Here is a 21187-nt window from a genome sequence, read left to right as displayed (position 1 = left end):
TGCAGACCTTTATTACACTGCTCAAAAAAATAAAGGGAACACAAAAATAACATCCTAGATCTGAGTTAATTAAATATTCTTCTGAAATACTTTGTTCTTTACATAGTTGAATGTGCTGACAACAAAATCACACAAAAATAAAAAGATGGAAATCAAATTTTTCAACCCATGGAGGTCTGGATTTGGAGTCACACTCAAAATTAAAGTGGAAAAACACACTACAGGCTGATCCAACTTTGATGTAATGTCCTTAAAACAAGTCAAAATGAGGCTCAGTAGTGTGTGTGGCCTCCACGTGCCTGTATGACCTCCCTACAACGCCTGTGCATGCTCCTGATGAGGTGGCGGATAGTCTCCTGAGGGATCTCCTCCCAGACCTGGACTAAAGCATCTGCCAACTCCTGGACAGTCTGTGGTGCAACGTGACGTTGGTGGATAGAGCGAGACATGATGTCCCAGATGTGCTCAATTGGATTCAGGTCTGGGGAACGGGCGGGCCAGTCCATAGCATGAATGCCTTCGTCTTGCAGGAACTGCTGACACACTCCAGCCACATGAGGTCTAGCATTGTCTTGCATTAGGAGGAACCCAGGGCCAACCGCACCAGCATATGGTCTCACAAGGGGTCTGAGGATCTCATCTCGGTACCTAATGGCAGTCATGCTACCTCTGGCGAGCACATGGAGGGCTGTGCGGCCCTCCAAAGAAATGCCACCCCAAACCATTACTGACCCAATGCCAAACCGGTCATGCTGGAGGATGTTGCAGGCAGCAGAACATTCTCCACGGCGTCTCCAGACTCTGTCACGTCTGTCACATGTGCTCAGTTTGAACCTGCTTTCATCTGTGAAGAGCACAGGGCGCCAGTGGTGAATTTGCCAATCTTGGTGTTCTCTGGCAAATGCCAAACGTCCTGCACGGTGTTGGGCTGCAAGCACAACCCCCACCTATGGATGTCGGGCCCTCAAATCACCTTCATGGAGTCTGTTTCTGACCGTTTGAGCAGACACATGCACATTTGTGGCCTGCTGGAGGTCATTTTGTCTCCTGGTAGCGCCTCCATGCTCTGGACACTACGCTGACAGACACAGCAAACCTTCTTGCCACAGCTCGCATTGATGTGCCATCCTGGATAAGCTGCACTACCTGAGCCACTTGTGTGGGTTGTAGACTCTGTCTCATGCTACCCCTAGAGTGAAAGCACCGCCAGCATTAAAAAGTGACCAAAACATCACCTAGGAAGCATAAGACCTGAGAAGTGGTCTGTGGTCACCACCTGCAGAACCACACCTTTATTGGGGGTGTCTTGCTAATTGCCTATAATTTCCACCTGTTGTCTAATACATTTGCACAACAGCATGTGAAATTGATTGTCACTCAGTGTTGCTTCCTAAGTGGACAGTTTGATTTCACAGAAGTGTGATTGACTTGGAGTTACATTGTGTTGTTTAAGTGTTCCCTTTATTTTTTTGAGCAGTGTATATACATGCAGTTGTCACTCCCTCCAAAAAAATAAAATAATGTTATGGCCCATATTAGTCCTGTAAAATGCATCCATAATTGAGTTGGATATGACTAAACATGGCATCAGTCTTGTGAGCTGTCACAGTATTATGTTAACTGGCTTTCGATTACTGTAACTGCCCAAGTGTCTAACAGGTAAATAATAGTGTATTGAGCAGCAGAACATATACAGTATTACTTCCTGTTTTGTTTTTTTATATACTAAACTTTATTAACAACCTGACAACATCACCTAGAGACAGGCTGTTATTTTACAAAACATCTACAGACAGGTAAGCCGTGTAAATACACAGTAATGTAGTTACTGTAATAACCACAATAAATATCATGATTCCACCACAAGTCCTATTTACTTTTCACATGGAGGTGTCCTGTGTGTTGACCCAGAACTTGTATGTCATGTAACACTGCTGCTTACTGAATGTCAGGGATTATATGTAGAGATGAGCAAATTTCCACTTATGAAACTCGTTCAGACTTTGGTGGTAAAAGGTGAATTGCGTTATGGATTCCGTTACCACGGACTCCCCTGCATAACTGAAACGGGACGGATGCGTTTTGCAGCTCATAGACTTCTATAATGACGAAAAGAATAATGGAATGCTTCTAAAGGCATTCCGTTATAGAATTGTGTTATGGTCCGTGGTGACAGAATCCATAACGCAATTCTGCTTTTACCACCAAACGAAGCGTGAACAAATTTCAAAATATGAAATTCGCTCATCTCTCTAATTATATGATTTGAAGCGTCACATGACTTATTCCATATTTTAGTTAGGCCATGGATAAATTACACAGGACTGACATATGTACTATACCATTCTACTGCATATTGTGGAATATTAGAAAATTGTATGATTTCCTACTGTACAAAAAAAATAAAAATAAAATTTAATCAATTTTGTGCTTGTGGTGGATAAGCGACCCTAACTTTTTGTTGGACTATTAAAATAGTTCTTGCTCTGTTTTTTTGTGACACAAAGGGCCAGATTTACTGTTGTACTTTGCACTAAGAATAAAAATCACAGTTTTAAAATTAGACTATTCTGGTGCATGGATTTTTGTAAATTTGGAGTATCCTAAATCCTGTGCCACATTTATGCTAGAATTCTGTCCATCCACCAAAACACTGTAGTCTAAGTTTACGCCACCTATAAGTTGGCGTAGTTTCACTCCTAAAATGTGCCAAAGATTCTGCAAAGATGCATTTAGACCATACCTTTGCTCAGTATGCCACATCCCTTTCACAGGAAGTTACGTCCCTTGTTGCGCGAGGCGTAAAATGCTTAGAAAAGAGTGTAAAACAGTAAATATGATGCAAAGCATGGACGCCACAGCAAAGTAGAGGAGAGATGTTATTATAGATAATATAGTAGATGTCAATTGCAGTCCTATGTAACACCACAGATAACAGTGATAACTGTACAGATCATGTACATGTCACCAGCAGATCTATGATGGTCATACAATTCTTCTTCTTGTGTGTTTGGGGGGTACTACTATGTGATACTATAATTTTATTATGCTTCCAGTCACAGCCGGTGTCACCAGGCCTCCCCTTCCTCCTTACGGTTTTCTCTCCATACTCTGATCTCTTTAATCCAGCTGCAGCCTGTCGTCTGTTCACTTCCCTGCAGTCTTGTCCTCCATGCTTCTCTTGCTCCGCCCCTTACTTTTGGTCCTGCAATCTTCTACCCCCCCCCCCCCCGTACCAGAAGAGTCATGGTTCCTATTTGGCAGCCACTTCCTCCTCTGATTTGCCGAAGGTCCAGATGCCAGAAAGGGGACGTGGTCAGCAGAAAACCTTCCTGGCTATGGGGCTTGCCAGTACTGTTAATGCTCTGTCCACCAGAGCCCTATAGTAGCACAGTGCTGGACATAGGAGTCAGATTGTAGGGTATGCCGTGCCCTAGTGGCCCAGGCCCCCTACTGGTGCGGCCCCATAGCAGCCTTTATGGCAGTAGTTATGCCCCTGAGTGAGATACTAATGTAATTAGTCCCTTAGGGAAACATTTTATGAACTTTGAGAGTGATTGCACATGATCACAATCACTGTTATGAATGGGACACTTGATAGTATTAATGAAGCTCAAACCAGGAGTAGATCCAAAAGAAGACAAGCAGAAGACGTCTTATTATCCTCCCCTGGTCTGATGCTTTACTTTGTAGCATGCTGGGCTTTCTCAGATAGTAGTGCTGTGGATGTTCTCGTCTTGCACTAGAGAACTATAATAATTGGAAACATTAAAGGAGATGCCAGCTATATTCGTAATGATATATATGTGAGCATAGGTGTCTGTTCACATTTGTGTGGCAGGCTCTGTTGCAAATTTTATCACAATTGACAAGACGAACAGCGTTCCATGCAGCGTCAAATCGCAGAACACCATTGGTATCGGTCAATTCAAACAAAGCATCACGGTCACTGGTTTGTTGCAGAGTTTGTTGTCACATCGATCCCTGTTGCGGCTCACAATTTGAATAATCTAATGTAGTATTTCTAGTAGTCGCATAGTATGTAAACTGTGTAACAATGTAATATTTCATGTATGTATTGTAGTAGTAATATATGACGTGATGGTTACAATACTACCGTTACTCAATTGTCATAATCCGTTTTGTTTTGGTGCTAAATATTGGCTGGTTTCATATGGCTGCATCTTCTTTCATCTGTAACACCCAGTCCTTCAGTTTTCTGTTGATCACCATAAGCCCTGGGACACGACAGTGCGGCCGTATTATGGGCGTGGGATAATATTGTACTACTGCTACATACTGTGTGATACATGGGCGGTCATCCTTTTCCTTTCATGAGTACATTTATATCTTAAACTATAATTCTTTCTTTTACGAAGAGGCAACAATTCTCTGTCCTTAAAAAAATGTCAATGCAGAGCCATCTTCCTTCTTGGTCTACTGGTATCCAGAAGTGCTGGGTATCCATCTGTAACACTGGCCGTTTACCAGTATAGCCACGGACCACCCCTGCGTGTCCACAGGATCATGCCTACTGACATGGTGGCTGAACAGTGCTCAAAATGCACAAAAAGCACTCACCTTTTCAGGGATGTCCCCATGTCAGGGCTGAGTGCTGTTTTTTATTGGATGTCGGACAACCCCTTTATATAAAATGTGGCCCTTACACCATGGCCTGCACTTGAATATTCAGTGTATACAGACTTAGTTATCTTGCTTTGGGCTTAGCTCGCTGACATAGTGAACTGCTAATTTATAGCTTGTTAAAAGCCCTCCCTGGAGCGAAAGTGCCCCGCACTGAATGTTCTCCTATCTCAGGGTTAAGTGCACGTGACTCCTGCCTTAGTCATATATCTATTTGTGGATCCAGCTCTGCAGTCTCTCCAGTGTAATCCATACTAGTCCTGCAGGGAACGCTCTTTACAGGAATCCAGCAGACTGCAGTGTCCTTGCCGTGGCTCCTAGTGAGGGATGTGAAATCGCTTGCTTGCAGCTTCTTCTGGAGTTTCTGCAAGGGATGATTGATTCCTTGCATCTAGCAGTGCAGGCCTAGCACAATGTGCAGGGTGTTGAGAGCAGTGACAGCTGCTGGCCTGGCTCAGGATGGAGTGGGGGGATGAGGAGAGATTTGGGAATATGACAAATGTGGAGCCAGGTGTCCTGATTCTTGGGGAATGCATTTAAATGCTCCATTTCCAGAACTCCACAGCGGAAGCTTTTCACTGCTGAAGGAATGTTTCCTGCCAGTGATATCACGGTTACCAGAAATAATCATTAACCTTTCATTACTAAAATGGAAAGATAATGAATTCCGGAATCATTTAGGGAGAAAACCCTTCAGGACAATGTATTTCAGGGAGCTGGCTGCCTCCAGCGCTGCTATTATCCGAGATAACACGATTAGGACAAGATGCACTTTTCAGTGCGTTCTCCGAGGGTCAGGAGATTAACTTACTCAACATCCCCTGGTACCTGGGCTGCAGGCCAGCCACACCAAGGGAGCTCCAACCCTCCAAAAACACTGAGGGTATACTACAGGGATCAACAGCCTTAAGCACTCCAGCTACTGTGAAACTACAACTCCCAGCATGCAAACATGCTCAGCTGTTCTAATAACTCAATGGAGCACTCTGGGAGTTGTAGCATCAGAACACCTGGAGTGCTGGAGGCTGCGGATCCCTGGTGTAGTATAGGCCATTTAAGTTGCTGGACATATGCAAAGAGCAAACTCTGAAGAAGAGATCTGACCTTCACATCACTGAATAACTGTAGTACAAGTCACAACAGACTGGCAAATATTCACATTATAAAGTGATGTCCACGAGAGTCTCAAGATTATATAATATGACTGTAATATGGCTATATTTTAGAGTATTATATTATAAGTATTATGCCCCCCCCCCCCCAACAATTTTAGGACTCATTCAGAAGGCCTTATGTTTCTTTCTACATCTGATCCTCGATTTTGCGGATTAGATTCCAACCTTTTCACTTCTATGGGGCCCCAAAAGGTGCAGACAACACTGTGTTCTGTCCGCATCTTTTCTTCCCTTCCACGGCCCCGCAAAACAAATAAAACATGTCCTATACTTGTCAGTGAAAATTGGGACGTGGCCCCATTGAAGTCTATGGGTCCGCAAAAATGCAGAATGCAATCCGTTGGCTGACCTGTTACATGTGTCCCATCACACCAAATCACAGAGCACTGCATATAATAAATCAAAGGGATACTTTATTCAATACATGGTAAGACAATACATTAATAAAAAATAATAGTGGCGGCATTATTACACAGGAATGAAAAGAACCACAATCAAAGAGTTACATATCACACATACAGACTCCTTGGTGACCACTATTCATGGCAATCTTGTGTAGCCACTGAAATATGGAATCCACATCCTATGGTAAACGTCATAAACTCCCAGTGGAGAACAGCAGATACACAGGAAAGCATGAACATCCAATGAATTAGTCTTAATTTAAAGTGCCAAGTGCCATAAATATCATATAGACCTCAAGAAGTACTGATAATAATAAACATACTGACCAGTGTGGTTCAAAACCCCAAAGCGCGTTTCGCGAATAGCTTCCTCAGGGGATGAATGTGCATTGTGCCCACTGGCTTTTTATACCCTGTTTATGTCCAGACTAATTAAAACTTGAGTGAAGAAACCCCTACATGTAAGGCCACACATGTGTAGGAGGTAGATGGCGTGCGCTCCACGCTGGAACGCACGACATCACTTCCCATAATTCCCTAGGATCGTCCCAAGGTACCTAAAATGGACATAATTTATGAATGTGTTTGCGGCATTATATAAAGAGTGGGAGTGAGAGACGAGGACGTGGTGCCATCCTAATATGAGCAGTAGGAGACAATAAAAGCTTGGTCCCATGTTCATACGTGCCCGCATTGCTGAGAAAAATTAAGTTTTAATATATGCAAATGATCTCTAGGAGCTCTGCTCTCTCTGCAACTGCATTTTGACAGGGCCAGGCAGTGTAAACCTCATCATGCCTGGTCCTGTCAATCAAAGTGGAGAGGGTGTAGAAGTTGCAGAGAGAGCAGAGCCTCTAGGTGTAATGACAACACCCCCGTTGCTCCTAGATACTCATTTGCATATAGTAAAACATCATTTTTCTCAGCAATGCGGCCACATATTAACATGGGACGAACATGGGACCAACACAGATGCCTTCAGCTGCCAAGCGCACATGTAACAGGTCAGACAGTGTCATAGGGACAAATCTGTTGACTGATGCCCTTTAAAACAGGGTAATCATCATAAGTTTTCATACAAGTGGCGGTATTATGGACCCATTTTATACAGATCTATAATACAGCACCCATAGGCTCTGCACATGTTTAGCGTATAGTCTGATAAAAACTCCTGGCATATAAGGGTATCCATAGAACTCCATTCACTCAGTGGATGCCAGAATAGTGTCCTTCTGGTCTCTGCCAGGCCGCTATATGTTGTTTGTACTGTATCTCCTTATAGAGAGAGGACACTATATGTTGTTTGTACTTTATCTCCTTATAGAGAGAAGGCGCTATATGTTGTTATGCTTGGCACATTTTGACTTGGCAAAATTTGCCCACTCTTCTTTGCAAAAACACTCCAAATCTGTCAGATTGCGAGGGCATCTCCTGTGCACAGCCCTCTTCAGATTTTCAATTGGATTCAGGTCTGGGCTCTGGCTGGGCCATTCCAAAACTTTAATCTTCTTCTGGTGAAGCCATTCCTTTGTTGATTTGGATGTATGCTTTGGGTCGTTGTCATGCTGAAAGAAGAAGTTCTTCTTCATGTTCAGCTTTCTAGCAGAAGCCTGAAGGTTTTGTGCCAATATTGACTGGTATTTGGAACTGTTCATAATTTCCTCTAGCATGACTAAGGCCCCAGTTCCAGCTGAAGAAAAACAGCCCCTTGGCATGATGCTGCCACCACCATGCTTCACTGTGGGGATGGTGTTCTTTTGGTGATGTGCAGTGTTGTTTTTGCGTCAAACATATCTTTTGGAATTATGGCCAAAAAGTTCAACCTTGGTTTCATCAGACCATAACACCTTTTCCCACATGCTTTTGGGAGACTTCAGATGTGTTTTTGCAAAATGTAGCCTGGCTTGGATGTTTTTCTTCGTAAGTAAAGGCTTTCGTCTTGCCTCTCTACCACATAGCCCAGACATATGAAGAATATGGGAGATTGTTGTCACATGTACCACACAGCCAGTACTTGCCAGATATTCCTGCAGCTCCTTTAATGTTGCTGTAGGCCTCTTGGTAGCCTCCCAGACCAGTTTTCTTCTCGTCTTTTCATCTACAGTCCTGATCAAAAGTTTAAGACCACTTGAAAAATGTCAAAAAATCATATTTAGCATGGCTGGATCTTAACAAGGTTCCAAGTAGAACTTCAGCATACAACACGAAGAAATGGGAGTGAGACCAAACATTTTTTGAGCATTCAATTTAATGAAAACAACGAATAAACTGAAACAGGCTGTTTTTCAGCTGATCAAAAGTTTAGGACCACATGCCTTTAAAAGGCCAAATCTGTGCAAAGATGTGGATTCATTGTCATTTTCTGTCAGGTAGTCACACGTTGTGATGGCAAAGGCAAAAAAACTCTCCTTTTTGAACGTGGTCGGGTTGTTGAACTGCATAAGCAGGGTCTCTCACAGCGTGCCATCGCTGCTGAGGTGGGACGCAGTAAGACAGTCATTTGGAATTTCTTAAATGATCCTGAGGGTTATGGAACAAAAAAGTCAAGTGGAAGACCCAAAAAAATTTCATCAGCACTGAGCCGGAGGATCCAATTGGCTGTCCGTCAAGACACTGGACAATCCTCGACCCAAATTAAGGCTCTTACTGGTGCTGACTGCAGCCCCATAACCATCAGACGGCATCTGAGACTGAAGGGCTTGAAAAACAAAAAACGTCTTCAAGGACCTCGTCTCCTTGAACGCCACAGAACTGCTCGTTTGTTTTCTTCCCTCCACCTAAAAGATTTCAGTTTGTTTTTCAATTGAGTTGTACAGTTTATAGGTCACATTAAAGGTGGAAAAAGTTCTAAAATGATTTATCTTTGTCTCATTTTTTTTTTACAGCACAGAAACCTGACATTTTAACAGGGGTGTGTAGACTTTTTATATCCACTGTATGTGGAGGTTGGGGGGAGTCTATAGTCTGAGCTGAGAGCTAACAGTTTCTACATAAGGACTGCTTATCACCTATAGGGTTGTAGCATGAGTAAAGACATATGACATGGTCCTGTAAAGGATATGTGTAATAAGTTATCTTTTTTTTGGACAGATTTTTTTTTAGGGCTGTGGAGTCGGTAGATAAATGCTCCTCCTCCTCCTCAGTTTTTGGTACTTCCGACTCCTCTGTATTTAATATTCAAATGTATTTTATACATTCCTTGAAGGAAAGAAAGGCAACATACATGTCATTACCACAGAACTACTGGCTAGGAAGCCAACAGTCTACTGTATTGAACAGTTTAAGCAAAAGACAAACACAATGAAAACAACAAAGTTTTATTTTTTTATCAATTGGCTGGATAGTAGCAGGCATAAACATCAGGAACAGGAACTTTACCAGTTCAAAAATGGTGCTGCTGCCTTCTCCTTTGTGTGCTGATCTTCTGCTGAAGATAGGGCAGTGGGAGGATCGGGGAAGGGGCATTTATTTTAAAATATGATTTCCCTAGTAGAATCCCATAGTCATGTTTAAAGTTTAAAGGGGGTTATCCCACTTTGCATTTTCACACTTACCTGCTGCCAGCGCGCCGTTCACTTCCTGGATTCTGGCTGGGGGCGGGCTTCATCTTGATTGAAGTCTTCTCCCGACCAGGCCGCGCGCTGGACTGAATGCGCACGCTGCCGCGCATGCGCCATGGTGACTTATTCCTGGCCAGTATAGTACAGAGCCGGCGTGCGCGTTCGCGGCTCTGTACTATTCTGGCCAGAAAGAAGTCACCATCGCGCATGCGCGGCAGTGTGCACGTTCAGGACAGCGAGCGGCCCAGCCGGGAGAAAAGGAGGAGTCTTCTGCGCAAGCGTGGCCACCGGGATTCCGGATTAGAGCGGTGGCCGTAACCAGGGAAGACCGAATGACAACAATGAGGTAAGTGGGGATGAATTTTCTCCTAAACTGTGAAAATTGGTTAATCCAATATATTTACAAAAATGATCACTGTCAAATCATTAACAGATTTAACAGTGATCATTATGATGGGATAACCCCTTTAAGCTAACAAGCTGTTTACAAGTTTTTATAGCCTTAGCTGAATGACAGCAGTTTTTCAAATGAAGCTTCAGTCTTGAACTATTGACTATCCATTCCCTTCACTTATACAAGTGTCTCTAGTCCTGCAAAAAACATATTTACTTAATTAGTTATCAGTGAGAGGCTAAGTTAACCATGGGCGTTGCGTTCCCTGTAACAGCGGAACACAACACAATGGAAAGTATAAGTATTGCCGCTCCTAACTGTGCGTTGCGTGCCATATAGTGAAGCATATGAAAAGCATGCTTCTTCACGGTCACTTAACGTGTTGCATTGGCCTTTATTCTTACAGTAGTGAAGTAATTAATTATAACTTTTTTTGAATTGGGACATTTAAACTTGCTTTTTTTATTCCAATTTAAATTTAGTAGGAGTCGGAGTCGGTTCATATACTCCGACTCCAGGTACCCAAAATTGACTCCGACTCGACAGCCCTGGTTTTTTGTCCAAGTGACACTTTTCATATTCACCTCCTCAAAAACCACCAGGCTGAAATTTTGATTTCCTAAAGGGACCCTTCCATCAAAAAGTGGTATTTAGTTAAACTCAATACTAAATATATACTAGAAGTTCTACTGGTGCTGCCTGTGTATGAAGTGTTGGTCTGTTTTTCTGTTTATTGGATTTGTCCCAGGTGGCCAGTCCAAGCCCTCATTTTTAATTTTTAACTGTCCCCCATAACACCAACCTCCACAGCACCACACCCCCATTAACAATGACCTCCACAGTGCTCCACCACCTTAACAATGCCCTTCAAAGTGCGCCACCCCCTTAACAGTGACATCCACAGCACCCCGCCCCCTAAAGTGACCTCCACAGAGCCCCGCTCCTTTACCTCTTACCTCCACAGCACGCCACCCCCTTAACAATGACCTCCACAGCACTCCACCCATTAACAGTGACCTCCACAGATCCCTGCCCCCTTAACAGTGACCTCCACAGCAACCCATTCTCTTAACAGTAACCTACACAGTGCCCGCCCTTTTAACAGTGACCTCCACAGCAACCCATCCCTTTTAACAGTGACCTCCACAGCGCCCTTTTAACAGTGACCTATAACAGTGAAGAAAAATTGTTGAGTTGTTATGGAGACCTCGTGTAAGACTGTGTGTATGTTAGTGAGGTGAAGACTGAAAGACCTGCGAGCTTCTATTGGCACATATTTTTTGGAAATATCTCAAGAACGGTACGTCCTAAAGAGCTGAGAACTTTATGAAAACCGCCCCAGACATGTGTGAAATTTCGTGTCCGAGGACAGACAAACAGGTATTGATTTTTATTATATATATACAGTACAGACCAAAAGTTTGGACACACCTTCTCATTCAAAGACTTTTCTTTATTTTCATGACTATGAAGGCATCAAAACTATGAATTAACACATGTGGAATTATATACATAACAAACAAGTGTGAAACAACTGAAAATATGTCATATTCTAGGTTCTTCGAAGTAGCCACCTTTTGCTTTGATTACTGCTTTGCACACTCTTGGCATTCTCTTGATGAGCTTCAAGAGGTAGTCCCCTGAAATGGTCTTCCAACAGTCTTGAAGGAGTTCCCAGAGATGCTTAGCACTTGTTGGCCCTTTTGCCTTCACTCTGCGGTCCAGCTCACCCCAAACCATCTCGATTGGGTTCAGGTCCGGTGACTGTGGAGGCCAGGTCATCTGGCGCAGCACCCCATCACTCTCCTTCATGGTCAAATAGCCCTTACTTTCAAAGTTTTCCCAATTTTTCGGCTGACTGACTGACCTTCATTTCTTAAAGTAATGATGGCCACTCGTTTTTCTTTACTTAGCTGCTTTTTTCTTGCCATAACACAAATTCTAACAGTCTATTAAGTAGGACTATCAGCTGTGTATCCACCTGACTTCTCCTCAACGCCACTGATGGTCCCAACCCCATTTATAAGGCAAGAAATCCCACTTATTAAACCTGACAGGGCACACCTGTGAAGTGAAAACCATTTCAGGGGACTACCTCTTGAAGCTCATCAAGAGAATGCCAAGAGTGTGCAAAGCAGTAATCAAAGCAAAAGGTGGCTACTTTGAAGAACCTAGAATATGACATATTTTCAGTTGTTTCACACTTGTTTGTTATGTATATTATTAATAATCCACGTGTCAATTCATAGTTTTGATGCCTTCAGTGTGAATCTACAATTTTCATAGTCATGAAAATAAAGAAAACTCTTTGAATGAGAAGGTGTGTCCAAACTTTTGGTCTGTACTGTATATCTCTATCAATTTTTTGTATTATTGTCTTTTCATTTTGGTAGTACGGCGTCATTGAAAATTAAATACAAAATACACTTCTTCTGTAGCAGTCAGCAAAGAGAGAAAAACTCCTGTATAGATAGGTAATCCATTGTCAGTTTACTGCTGCTGTTAGGGGAAGATGATATCTGAAGAGTAATTCAGATATAGTCGATGTGGCACTGGAATATGACATCTCTAGTGTTCCCTTGCAAAGCCTAGATAAAGATACCCACAGAGGAGCATTGCACTTGTGTGACTAGTGTGATGCTCTAGTTCAGGGATGGCCAACCTGTCGACCTCCAGCTGTTGCAAAACTACAACTCCCAGCATGCCAAGACTGCGTACAGCAGAGCATGGTGGGAGTTGTAGTTTTGCAACAGCGGGAGAGCTGCCGGTTGGCCATCACTGCTCTAGTTGATTCATTGAAAGGGGGGGGGGGAGACTGTCTCTGGTCACAGCGATGGTCTGACAGAGTTAAGCGAGGCTGTTTACTGTACTAAAAGCCCACACACAGAAATGGCTAGAGATAGAACAGGAAGCAGAAATCATGGAGTGACTTAAAAAAAAAGTATATCCAGGAAAAACATCCATTCTTAGCCCAGGTAAAGGGCCTTTTAACTGGCTAATTATTTGTTAATGAGAATATGGTTGTAAAAAAACTCTATGGATTGCCCTTAAAAACTGCGGCTGTAGCATCCCAGAAAACAAGGCAAGTCTTTTGTTGACCAGAGCCTTCTAGTATGGACTGTGACATACCTCCTCCAGCTTACTACTAATGATGTACTTGTTATACCGGCCGCAGCTCTGTACAGTATTATACTGATCATGGCTGAGGTAGGTTTTCCTGCAGATGGTGCTTTAATCTGGAATGTAGTCTGCAGTAGGAGTCTTGTATAGACACCTAACAGTGCGTATGATCCTAATTTATCCCAGTGTGATTGCAGGAGGAACGGGGAAGGAAGCTTCCTGAAGACACACATGGTTCTCATCAGCTATTAGAATAATGCCCAGGTTCTAGTATGTTCATATAGACGGCTCATACTGAGGTTTGTTTGCTGATCTCCGTCCTGCAGAATATTGCTTGGAAAGTAAAGGTATAAATTGAATGAATAGGTGACTGTACACACCAGTCTAAAATCCAAACTGTTGTAATTCCTGCACCGCTCACCTGATTTGGATGTAAATACCCTCAAATTAAAGCTGACAGTCTGCAGTTAAAGCACATCTTCGTTTCATTTCAAATCCATTGTGGGGGTGTATAGAGCCAAAAATGTTAGAATTGTGTCCATGTCCCAATATTTATGGACCTGACTATCTTATTATAATGCTTGACCTCTTTCCATCCAGTATATTAGACATTTGCAGCCTCTGATCCACTTCAGAAATAGAAAATGAAGCACAAGGAAGAGGTTCACTTCAGGACACAATATATGAGTTTCTATAAAGATAGATTGAACAGGAACAATTGGTATTAAGGTTTATGACTGTAGAACATATAAATTGTATGTGGTCTGTGCTAGTAAAGAGTGGCTTCAGTCTTTTCCATACGGGAAATTCCTCCGGTGGGAAGCTCCAGACTGATAGTTTTAGGGTTTAATGCGGACTGTATTAGTTTTACACTTTTATCTCAGGAGTGTAAAATACTAGTGTACACAATATATCTGAAGGTCCCTACTAGATCTTCTATATGTACTCAGTGTGGGCGTCCATCAGTGGGGTTTTTGGTAATAAATATAAAAAATGACTAAAGAGAAGCTATCGCCTCTCCTGACACGTCATAGTAAATGCTTTTATTTCCATAAAATAACAATTCTGAATCATATTTTCTATCAACTGTAAGTTGCACCATTCATCTATTTAGGCTCCTAGAAATGCATGAATACATTGACAACTGGGTATTACCATGACCTCGTGAGGGACAGAGGTCTCTCTACTGTCCAGCCAGTGTTGACAATATCAGACTTTGAAGAGATATACACCCACTTTAGGGCTAAAATTTGTTTTGGTCCCTCCTAATTTTTTTTAGGATGCCATGGTAGAAGCCCACTTCACATACCTCAGTTGTACCCCTCCTGTTGTTTTATAAAGGGTCAGCGTCAATAGATTGCTAGCTGTAGACAAAAGATTTAGCATGTTGCGGTTTTCTGTCTGGTAGTCTATGGGGTTATTCACGCAGCAGTTTTTGACCACTTTTCACTGACCGAGATTCCCCATACAATTGAATAGGACCGTTTTTAACATCTGTTTCTCAGAAAGGCATCAGTGAAAAAACTGTCTGTTAAAATATGACAGTTTAGGCTACTTTCACACCAGCGTTTTTACTGGATCCGACAGGGTTCAGCAAAAATACTTCCGTTACTGATAATACAACCGTCTGCATCTGATATGAACAGAGCCGATTGTATTATCTTTAACATAGCCAAGATCCGTCATGAACGCCACTGAAAGTCAATGGGGGACGGATCCGTTTTCTATTGTGTTACATTGGGGGTCATGCCGGATCCGTCTTGCTCCGCATCCCAGGATGGAAAGCAAACTACAACATGTTGCGGTTTGCTCTCCCGTATGGGAATGCAACTAAACGGAACGGAATGCATTTTGGGGCATTCCGTTCAGTTCAGTTTTGTCCCCATTGACAATGAATGGGGGCAAAGCTGAAGCGTTTTCCGGTATTGAGATCTGTCATAGGGTCTCAATACCGGGAAAAAACTAAAACGCTAGTGTGAAAGTAGCCTTATCTGTGCTACTGTGGCCTAAACAACCAGCAGTGCAGATTTGAAATCTACATCCCATGTGGATGTGCCCTTAAAGGGACACTGACAGGGCCAAAAAGCATATTAAGGTATATATATGACCGTACAGGTCTTATAAAGTGTATAAGAATCATGGAAGTATCCCCCCTGTCCACCTTATAACTACAGTAATGTGAAGTTTTATAACCTGCTGAAATCGGGTTCAATCTGCCCAAGGGGCGGTGTTTCACCTCAGCTTGCGCCCAGCCAGCCTCGCCACAACTGCCGTTTGAAGCGCCGCCCAGCTCATCAATATTCACTTCGCTGGGCGGCTACTAGTGTCCCCGACTATCTTCAGCGCATGCGCCCGGCACCCTCACTGGCCGGGATCGCATCGCGCCTGCGCACAGTCTCAGTCTCATTTTCAGAGGCAGCCTCTGAGAATGTGCGCAGGCGCGATCCCGGCCAGTGAGGGTGCCGGGCGCATGCGCTGAAGATAGCCGGGGACACTAGTAGCCGCCCAGCGAAGTGAATATTGATGAGCTGGGCGGCGCTTCAAACGGCAGTTGTGGCGAGGCTGGCTGGGCGCAAGCTGAGGTGAAACACCGCCCCTTGGGCAGATTGAACCCGATTTCAGCAGGTTATAAAACTTCACATTACTGTAGTTATAAGGTGGACAGGGGGGATACTTACATGATTCTTATACACTTTATAAGACCTGTACGGTCATATATATACCTCAATATGCTTTTTGGCCCTGTCAGTGTCCCTTTAAGACTAGGGATGAACGAACTTGAAGTTTTCAAGTTTGGGTTGTGGCTGAATTCTGTTATCAGTGAATCCATCCGGTTTCTGTTATGCAGGAGTTCTGTCCTGCATACCGGAAACCGGCCGGATCCGTTATGCTGCCCATAGACTTCTATTATGACGGAATGCCTCTTAAAGGTTTCCGTGGTGCATTCCTTCATAGAATTCCGTTATGGTCCGTGATTCAGTCACAAATCGAACCCAGACTTGAAAATTTCAAGTTCGCTCATCGCTACTTAACCTTTCACCAGCTGCGCCCCTCGTTCTGTTTAGGTGTGCTGTATGCTAATTAATAGCATCGGAACACCAGGGAGGAGACATCAGCTTTTCTCCATGGGCGTTTCTTCTAGCTGGCTGTGGCGCTGTCCTATCACAGCGGAGCGCGTCACAGCCAGGGAGAAGGTGAGCTGTTTTTTCTCAATGGCTGTGACGCTCTCCGCTGTGATTGGACAGCGCCACAGCCAGATAGAAGAAACGCCTACGGAGAAAAGCTGATGTCATTAATTAGCATACAGCACGCCTAAACAGAAAGAGGGGCGCAACAGAGGAGCGGATCAAGAAAAAAATTAGCGATATCACATCTACTGACCATGGGCTACAGTGTGAGGTATCGCTTTTCTAAAGTACAAACTGGTGAAAGGTCCTCTTTAAAGGGCTTCTGTCACCCCACTAAAGTCATTTTTTATTTTTGGGCTAGTTAAATTCCTTATCCTGCGATATATGAAAATATAATGGTCTTACTTACTTTCCTTCAGCAGTTTCTTATAAAAACGAACTTTTATAATATGTAAATTAGGTCTCTACCAGCAAGTAGGGCATCTACTTTCTGGTAGCCGCCGCAAAAAAACGATCTCCTCCTCCGGCCAGCCCTGTCAGCATTTCAAAAATCGCGCGCCTGTGTTCATTCGGCGCAAGCGCTCTGAGATGAGGAGGCTCCCTCAGTGCACCTGCGCCGATGACGTCTTCTCTTTCGGTGATGTCATCAGCGCAGGCGCACGGAGGGAGTTCTGAGGAGGCGAGCCTCCTCATCTCAGAGCGCCTGCGCCGAATCAACACAGGCGCGCGATTATTGAAATGCTGACAGGGCCGGCCGGAGGAGATCGCGGCTGGCCCTGTCAATCAACACGACGAGGGGACTGTTTTTTGCGGCGGCTACCAGCAAGTAGACGCCCTACTTGCTGGTAGAGACCTAATTTACATATTATAAAAGTTCGTTTTTATAAGAAACTGCTGAAGGAAAGTAAGTAAGACCATTATATTTTCATATATCGCAGGATAAGGAATTTAACTAGCCCAAAAAAAAAAAAATGACTTTAGTGGGGTGACAGAAGCCCTTTAAGACAGTTTTACATGAGCTTGTTAAGTCTGGGAAACACACATTTTCCGGACTGAACACTGCTGCTCTAACAGTCAGGAATGATCAACCTGCGGCACTCTAGCTGTTGCAAAACTACAACTCCCAGCATGTCCTAATAGCTGTAGGCTATCCAGGCATGCTGGGAGTTGTAGTTTTGCAACAACTGCAGGTTGGGCATATGATGCTGAGAATTCCTGCCTGACCACAGGTCTTCTGTACTGTAGTCCACAAGCAGGAACTCACAGCATCATAAATCATTATGATGCCATGAGTTTGGGTTAGAGGAGCAGTTTTCAGACTGGGAAATGTGGCCATCACAAGGACTGGTTTTGTAGGACTGACCATGCTAGTGTGAAAGTAGACTTAGAAATGTCTCTCTAGTGTTACCTGTGGACCAGTGCAACACCTAAAGACATTGGATGGCCTGTGCAAGTTAATGGAGTTTTCCGACCTATCCTCAGGATAGGTCATCAGTATCTGATTGGTGGGGGTCTAACACCTGGGACCCCCGCTGATCAGCTGTTTGAGAATGCAGCAGCTCTAGCATGGGGCTGAGCGCAATACTAAGCACAGCCACTATACAACATACGGCGCTGTGCTTGGTGAGCTGCAAGAACGCAACGGCACTCACAGGAGAGTCGGAGCCTTCTCAAACAGCTGATCGTGGGGGTGCTGGGTGTCGGACCCCCAACTATCAGATACTGATGACCTATCCAGATAGGTCATCAGTATGGAAGTCTTACAAAGACCTCTTTAACTGTATACCATACCAAACATGTGCTTGTTGTGGCAGTGATTTTACAATGATTTGTGCACAACTTTGTGTTGCCAAAGCCTAAAATGATGCCTCCTGATCAGTGACCTTTTAGGTAGTGATTGTAGTGGTAAAAGCACCCTGGTCTGGTAGAAAATATGTTTCCTATGGACAGAACAGTCTTGCATACAGAGCTATATGTGCTGGTTATTCGGCATCTCTCCTATTATACACAGTGAGGCTAAAAGGTGGACATACGCTTTTAACTGGTATCATTTGAATAAAATTTACTTCCAAAGTGTGAAAGCATTGATTGGGAGGGAGGCTCCTTTGCTGGCTGGATTCATTTTTCCATCACATTATACACTGCTCCTTTCCAGGCGTTACGACCAGTATAGAGCTGGAGGAGCTGAGCAGATTGATTTATATTTTTGTGGAAAAGATTCAGTAAAACCTGTAATTTTTACATTTATATCTGCAACCAGAGGTCGCACTACATTTTTTGCCAGAATAGTAAAAAATACTCCTCTTACTATTTTTGAGGCATATTTTTATCCATGGAGTATGAAAGTTGCAGTAATTCCTATAAATAAGGGTGTATTCACACAACCGTATGTATTGTGGTCGGCAAAACATACAGATGATGTCTGTGTGACATCCGTATTGGATCCATTTTTTGTGTGGATCAATTGTGACAATGCCTTCTTGTCCGCAAAACGGACAAGAATAGTACATGTTCTATCTTTTGTGCGGGGCTATGGGACAGACAGCACACGGTGTACTGTCTGCATTTTTTGCGGACCTATTGAAATGAATGGGTCTGCATCCTATCCGCAAAACATGCAGATCGGCTGCAGACCAAAAATACAGTCATGTGAATGGGGTCTAATAGATATGCCTACATAAAGTTAAGGGGTTATTTACATCTGCGTTGGAGGCTCAGTTCGGGGCCTCTGTCACAGATTCTGTCCAACAGACCTGACAAAAAAGCTGTACATGCAGGACTTTGCCTGGTAAAAGAGACAGGATCCTGAACAGAAACTGAATGGACTCCATCATAGTCAATGCAGTCTGTTCAGCGATACATCACAGACATGCATCATATATTACACACATCTATACTTTACATACATTACCCACAGATCATATACTGCACGACATACATTACACACATCTGTGCTGTCACCTTGTAGTACATGTGAAACTGAATGTCCCTACAGGCTGGGCTGCAGTTGTCCACCACTTCAGCTCCACTGCCGCCATGTTTGCCGATGTTCCCAGGCGGAGCTCACCGCTCCTCCCTATGTCTGGTTACAGCAATGGCCCTCAACTTACCACTCCTTCCTTGGATGTTTCAGGCACCAGCAGAATTGCTGCGCTGTCTGTCCGTTCATGAATGACAGCGAAAGGTGTAACGCGTATTGGTTGTCTTTGGCGCTGAAGTCCTATCACTACAGGAGGGAGGTGCCATCAATCACTGACTGATAACACTATCGTCCTGTACCTATAGGTATTCACAGGTAGTGGAAAAAGGTGGAAATTACACGTTTTACTGAATCTTTTCCTACAAATCTACATCAATCTGCTGGGCTCCTCCTGTTCTATACCATGGTGCTGATAGATCAGCATTTTTGGGTGACAGGTCTTCTTTGATGTGACCAGTCAGGTGCTCACACGTCATCTATAAACCCTTTCCTGGCAGTACATATATCTATCAGTGTGAGCCGGGCCCGCCGCGCACAGGTTCCACTCACTTCACTTTCAGGATCTTGGATGTGGCCCAATGAGACGCAGGTGAAGCAACATAACCACAGGGGTATTAACACATCATAATTTCAATTCCTGTTTGGGATGCCCCTTTCCAAGCATGATGGCATCAAAACAGTATTAAACCATCCAAGGTGTTTTACTGGTGGTCCTGTTTTTTCTCCCCCTCCTCCTGCCAGAAATGCATCTGTTTTTAGTTTCTTGGTGCTACCCCAGAATTGTAGGTCTGTCTGTTCTATGAAGCAATGTAAATGACTCAGTGCTCCCAAGATGTTAAGAATGAAAGCATAACAGTAGTCTAATGGGCTTTTAATCAGTTGTATGTATCAGATGCTTCCCCAGAAGCTGATTGTGACTTAAACCTAAACCATATTTCTGGATGTAGAGTACGGGCGGCATGTGAATTGTATACATCTGGACCGCCCCGGTAACATGAATTAGCATTTCATTTATATATTTAGTAGCTAAAACAATGTTCTCCTTTGTTCTAGGTATCTAAACCATGTACGGGCCGCTGCCCCACAGGATCTCGCCGGAGGCTACACTTCCTCTCTTGCATGCCATAGGGCACTGCAGGACGCTTTCAGTGGGCTGTTCTGGCTGCCACATTAGCTGACGCGCTGGACAGAACAGGACTCTGGCCCAGGACCAGTATCTAACACAAGCAAATCTGGTAAAATTACTGCCATCTGCACCATACCGAAGTTGCTGTGCACTTTAATAAAGACAGCTGTGTTTCCCGGGGAATGTGTTGGTTTTTTTCTGCTCTTATAGCACAGCCCAGAGCAACTGAAACAACAAGTCACGTCTGATGGAAGCTATGAATAATTCCATTTATATCATGGGGATTACTCTTAAGAAGGTGTCGATTTTCAGTTTATTTTTCAATAAAGCAAAGTTTTATTAGTTTTGTGGTTTTCTGTACGAGTTTTTTTTTTTTCTAAATCAATACTGGAAGGGATTGTGGAGCTGTACACAAACAAACATGAGGGGCACATTTTTGTTTTTCTATCAAAATGGGACAGATTTTACCGAACACCTTCCAGACAAAACTGATCATTTTCACCAATAAAACTGACAGCTTTGCCCCACAGAAGACTGCAAACACAATCCAAACATACCTGGGGGTCATTTATTAAGACCAGAGTTTTAGAAGCCAGTCTTAGGCCTCTTTCACACGGGCGTTGCGGGAACATGCACGATTTTTCCGCGCGAGTGCA

The 21187-nt window shown here is 43.6% G+C and overlaps 1 protein-coding gene across 1 annotated transcript in view; it reads left to right on the top strand.

Moving 5' to 3' along the window:
- The window catches only part of MNAT1 (MNAT1 component of CDK activating kinase), a 136664-nt gene extending 115791 nt beyond the window's left edge, over positions 1-20873 (top strand). The window contains exon 8 of the mRNA XM_040411200.1: positions 20459-20873. Within this exon, the coding sequence (XP_040267134.1) occupies positions 20459-20579 (121 nt within the window). The 3' untranslated portion in view covers positions 20580-20873. The remainder of the gene's footprint in view (positions 1-20458) is intronic.
- The last annotated feature ends 314 nt before the right edge of the window (positions 20874-21187 follow it).

This window comes from Bufo bufo, chromosome 11, assembly GCF_905171765.1.
Source record: "Bufo bufo chromosome 11, aBufBuf1.1, whole genome shotgun sequence".
Classification (NCBI taxonomy): domain Eukaryota; kingdom Metazoa; phylum Chordata; class Amphibia; order Anura; family Bufonidae; genus Bufo; species Bufo bufo.
This window is presented reverse-complemented; position numbering and strand designations above follow the sequence as displayed.